This window comes from Loa loa (genome assembly GCF_000183805.2).
Source record: "Loa loa unplaced genomic scaffold supercont3.479, whole genome shotgun sequence".
Taxonomy (NCBI): domain Eukaryota; kingdom Metazoa; phylum Nematoda; class Chromadorea; order Rhabditida; family Onchocercidae; genus Loa; species Loa loa.
In genome coordinates, this window is record NW_018108659.1 from 23,336 (window position 1) to 29,292 (window position 5,957).

General features: G+C 34.2%; 1 protein-coding gene across 1 annotated transcript in view; it reads left to right on the forward strand.

Annotated features, from left to right (window-relative positions):
- LOAG_18740 (zinc finger protein) overlaps positions 1–5,957 on the forward strand; it is a 14,249-nt gene that overhangs the window by 1,382 nt on the left and 6,910 nt on the right. Inside the window, exons 2-6 of the mRNA XM_020451403.1 lie at positions 361–882; positions 1,522–1,841; positions 2,045–2,283; positions 2,521–2,655; positions 2,845–2,980. Of these exons, the coding sequence (XP_020304817.1) occupies positions 734–882; positions 1,522–1,841; positions 2,045–2,283; positions 2,521–2,655; positions 2,845–2,980 (979 nt within the window). The 5' untranslated portion in view covers positions 361–733. The remainder of the gene's footprint in view (positions 1–360; positions 883–1,521; positions 1,842–2,044; positions 2,284–2,520; positions 2,656–2,844; positions 2,981–5,957) is intronic.

Consider the following 5,957-nt stretch of genomic DNA (forward strand, 5'->3'; position numbering starts at 1 on the left):
AATATATATATATATATATATATATATATATATATATTATATACTTTCATTTACTAACGACTTTAACTTCATGCAAACCTAGAATAAGATGGCATTTTTTTAGTTTTTAATGTGGAGTTATAAGGTCCGGTCTTATAAGTCATTACGGTTCAGAAATCCTGTTAAACTATCTTTTCGCGCATTCCGTTGGTTATGAAGAAAAGAAGTCCATTGTTTCAAGTTTTTTGTAAACATTGCCTCTTCCATTTTTAGGTCTGGAACTTGGTGACTGCTTTTGAAAACTTTGACGTAGTGATAGTTTCAATTTTTCACTTTTTATTTCACTTCAAATCGAGTTTTCGCATTGTAAAAAATTTTCAGGCCTTTTCTTCAGCAGTCCCGGTGTTTTATTAATTGTGCTACGTATCCCAGTGCCGAAAAAACGTATTGCTGTTTTTTCTATTCATTCTCGGTGTATTATTTCATTCTGAACGAATCTCGAAGTGAACAATTGATATAAATTTAGCCAGTTCTCCCAGTTATTACCCGGTGATTAGATTGGTTTTTCTCCTCACTTCACCTCACAATTTCATCTACCAATTCTTATAAATTTCTAAAGTGTGAAGAAATTTGCATAAACCCGCAAAAAAAACCTTAGTCCTGTCATTTCTGTTTCGCTTCATATTGGAATTATTGTTGAGTGACTATTTCTCCTTCTGTACTATTCACATTCGTTGTATATTCATTCGCCTTAATGAGCAGTGGCCTTCGAAATTGTTCGAAAATTCTAAAAAGAAATGACAATGCAACTACTACGATAGCCAGTACCTCTACCGCTGCTACAATTAATGCAATTTCAAAGACAGATCCGCTTGGTACACCGGTAATCAGTGAGCCGAAAAAGTAAGTTATTATTTGATATTCATACAAAGTGTAGATTCCAAAAAAAGGAGGAATTCTTAAGCTGGCAAAAGACTGTGAGTTAAACTGGTAAAGGATAAATGATTAGTTACGAATTTTTTTTCATTACATTTCCAGTTATTTCTGCTGAGGGTTACAAATATTTGATATCAATTACAGAATAAACGCGTATTTTTGAAAATATATTTTCTGAAATAAAATGATTTATCACAGATGGACTCTGTGTTTATCAACTGAGCAATCTCTGGAGGTTCTTCTTCGGGCTTATTTTCTTTTTGTCTTGGAAAATTAGAGTGATAAACTTCGTTTCCTCCAATAATCAACAATTAATCTTTATCATACAGTGCTAATAACTCCAACTACTTATCATGATAATTAAAATTTCAAGTTTTTTCCAAGTTTTTTTGTCCCTTACAGTTTTATCTTAATGAAAGCACTCTTACATCGCTTTTGCTAACTTTTGTAACTTCTTTGAAGTGGTTAATTTTTTTTTATTTTCAAAACTCATTTTTGATTTCCATGAAGAAATGATGGTGAATCCTAAGTTCACCGCTAAAATTTTTTTAGTATTTATCAAAAATTTCACAAATATTTAGAGGCTGATAATTCAAATTACATCAGGCGTGGACGTAAACCTGCAATAAGCCGGCCAGTACTAATTCCGGCAACGGTTAAAGAAAGTGTAGTAAATGGTAATGATCACAGTAGCAGTACCGTAAAAGTAGACAGGGTGGCAGAACGCGGTAGAACAATGAGTACTTCTGTAACCGGCAAATGTAATGACCAGCAGTCATCTGCTATTGCTACTACTACCACTACTACTACTGCTTTCGTTAGTAGCATTGCTAATGTCATGATCGAAAATGAATTGTTCTTACCGAAAGTCTATGATGATATCACTCAGCCTACTCCATCCATTGCAGCTATGAATAAATCCGACGGTAAGCTCTGGTTTTCATCCTTTAGAAAATAAGGTTTGCACCAAAAAATGCATTTAACTGATCAATTCTGCAGTTCCGTGAGCCGTTAGAATTTTAAAGGTTAAATGGTATTTAAATAGTTGGTAATAATTCTCTTAAAATGAATTATTCGTCGAAGCGAAATGGAAAACTCCTGCCCTGAGCTCAGCATTTAAATAATTAAGGAAGCATACCTCTGGCATCCACTGACAGTGGCATCGATTCGTGCGTAGATGTGGATCATGAGATGAAGGATGTGGTGACATTGCGGGACGATGAGGAAGCTTCACCTAGTGAGAATTGTAGCGATGATGCCGTTGCGGTTCCACAGTCCAGAAGTTCTCTCCATTATGATCGTATCATTTGCGGTGACTGTCATGCAGAATTTTCGTTATCAACATTTGTGGAATTCGTCGAACACAAGGTAAGTTCCATTGAAACATTTCTCGTAGATGTATCTGTTTAAATTCACTAATATTCGGTAAATGATTAAATGAAGCGCACGAGGAATACCGACGAGTGCTGTGGAAGTGTTAGAAGGCCAAAAAATTACCGTGGTATCTGATAAAAGCAGTTTATCAAGAATATTTTGGATTTGCATCAGCATTAAGCTGTTGAAGAACATACCATATTTAAAATTTGTAAATTGTTGTCCTTCAAGATTTCACGTTGTGATAATAATAAACGGACGCCATTGGACGAGTTCCTTGCTAATATATCGCCAACTCATCCATCCAGCGAAACCCTTCGGCCCGGTCGTCGACGACTTCTGGTCAATTGCTGTCATTCATCCGCAGTAAGTAATTTTAATCCGGATTGCTAAATAGTTTCTACAATTGCTCTGTATCTATGGTTAAAAACACTTCGTCATTTGCAACTGGTATTGTGCATCTTACTACGATGTCTGTATACTGCTATGACTATGACATCTTATGTATTCCTGGGCTTTTACATTTAAGATTTAACGCAATTGAACTTTTTTGAGGATTTGAGTGATTCATGTTCCCGCTGCATTCCATCATATGGTAATGATCAAAGTGCTTCATTTATGTTGCCAACTAGTGAAGGTCAGGAAAAACGTAACGATAGGGTTGATGCTACTACAGATACGGATACCTTAGGTAAGTACATTATCATGTTCTTTACTACTTATTACTTATATCAAAGGACAAAATTATGTAAAATTTACAAACTGTCATGCTTTGAGCGACAATTTTTTATGGTTCTGAAAAATATGCGCCCGTATCCTTTGTATACATTTTATTACTCGGTTGATGAATCGGGCATTCCTTCATTTGCTTTTTTCATGGCCTTTGGTATTGTTAACGAAGCAATGAACTGCCGTTACGATCCTCTAATTTGCATAAGTTATTACTGTGAAAGCTATGGAAGATTTCTTTCCTCTTTTGTCTCAAGTTACTGAGATAAAAGACATCGGGAATTTACATCTGTGTGAATGGTTGATAATAAATATGTTGATAATGATGATATCTTCAGGGGATAATTCATTGCGCATTAATGAATTTTTAGAACGTTACGACGAGAAATAGGATTGATTTATTTCACACAATGTTTAGCTCAAAATCCATAATATATTCTAAATTTATGAGAATTTATCTAGAATACGTTGTGGATTTTGAGTTAAGCATTGAATATAAATAAATCGATATTATTTCTCGTTTAGCATTCTGAAATTTCATTCATGTAACAAAATTATAGTGTGAAAAACAATTAGTAATGCAATTTTTGAAGAAGTATGGAAGAAATTTCGAAATTTATTTAATTACTAGATTTAAATTTTTTTCCTCGGAGATAGTTTTGTTTTGTCTGTTGGAAAAATACAGGAAGAGGAAATGAGTAGTCCACAAATGTTAGAAATTGAATGTTAGAGTTATGTCATATGTATGTCTGTCACCCTCTTCTCCATTGCATCGCATCATTGCTTTGAAAGTGAAGTGCTTGCTATTCAACAAAATCACTTTTCTGAAAATTGGACAAGAATAATTGTTATGTATGCTTGACCATTCTTAGACACAGAATGCAGCAATCAGTGAATCTTCTGCTTCGTATCCTTGAAAAAAAATGGAACTACTGCGAAATTTAATACTGTCATGTTCGAATAGAGCTTTACTGTTGACTGATTTATTTTATGACTGGAGGTATATAAGTCTTATTGTATGACAGTAGAGTAATTACCCCGTTGGTCGATTATAGATTAGTCACTCAATTGCTGGATGAACAAAATTTTTCGGGGTGCAAATTTTAGCTGAGATGGCAGTTTATTTTTCGTGTGCCTTTATATCTCCATTTTACACTTACATCGTTTCTCATTTCCATGTACATTAGTTCTCTATTAGTAACTGACTGGTATTCACTTGAAAATAAGCGGGTTTTTTTTCATATTTTTGGAAAAAGGACAGCTGCAGTGACTTGACCTTTCAACAATACTGCACGAATAACAGGACTGATTGTTGAAGAGTGCAGAGACAATCATAGAGAAGTAAAAGAGGCGTTGATACAATGTTAGCATTGTTTGGACGGGTTTTAACAAAAATATCGGTATGAAAACCCGTGACTGAAGTGTATTTTTTACTACTTTATATGCTTAGCTGTACTTCTGAATACATATTCCAACATTTTTTTTTCTTGCAAGGAAATAGAAGGTTAGAGGACGAACGAAGATTCATTAGGAATTATTTTTAATTGAAAACTGTTCGCTAAAATAGAGTGTTTTAATCGTTCTCTACATTGTACTAAGATTCTGATTGCGACAAATTGGACCTTCTTTTCCTTTTTTTTGATACTTAAGCGGTTGACTGACTGAAAACTTTTCGGCTGATTTTAGTTTCTTTTGGTACACTTTTTTTCCGTTCATAACATGCAGAAATAAAAGAAGATAAATGGGATGCGATTGGCCATCAACACGAAAACAAGTTTTGCTTGCCCTTCTATCATAACGACCACAGCACCCAAATGTTATCATTGAAAAGACCGGATATTGCACAACTGACGATTCCATTTGCTGTGCAGACCAGTTATATTCTCCGTGACTAAATATTAATTGCATTCATAAAAAATGCACAAAGATTAAATGAGAATGGTAAAGTCGTTATGCTATGCGGGATAGCGGTATTCATTGCTTCATAGTTACTTAATATGCTTCATTCTAAAATACCTGCGGGATTGTTGCTTGCAAAGATTTTCTGCAACACGCATTTATTTCGATAGACTTTCTAATAATTCACAATATACTCTTGTGGATTTTTTGAAAATTTTTGATGCTAGCATTAAAACAGATGCTTCAAGCAAGATTTCGCCTTTCACGTCAAAGATAGTCTAGCGTTGGCTGATTAAGATATCAGTATTGAATATTTGCAGCAATATTTAAAGAATTACATGTAACTGATGTTTAGGCATGTGAATATTAGGGGAAGTTTGTTTCTGTCATTTTATCAGCTATTATCACTTTTGTTTTCCCTGTTCTGCTGTGAATCCTAAAATTGATGTGAACTTTGATTACCAACAAACATTTGAAAACGAATCGTCAATATCAGGAAAGACGAGAAGTATATGAAACAATTGTTGGTTAGCTGCCTTCAGGCAGAGATAGCATTTAAGGATAGCAATACTGACTTATCATTCTGTGGCGATACAGAACAACTGTTTTCTATGCAGGTTGTATTATGCGAAAAAAAAGCTTGCTCATCGAATATTTGCTTATTTAACAAAAACTGATATTTCGAGTGCCTTCTTTCCATCAAGCAGAATGAAATTTGCTTTTTGCAACTTCACATGATTATCCCGGACTGTTTTTTTTTTTGGTGGTTATCCTATCTTATGTCTCCAAGCATCCAAAACACATTAGAGGAGACTGAATGAAAACTTTGGAAGAATGAAAAGAGCTATTCATCAGTCTTTCAAGTTTAAAAAACAGTAACATATATGAAGTATATGTTTACTACACAAAAAACACCTCTGTAATATCTCATACCAATTAATCTAATTTTATACGGGATACCTAAATAGGCGTATGTGTTTGTGTGTGCTTCTGTTGGAATTTACAAGCGATTTCTATTGCACTATTCTGTTCCATATTCG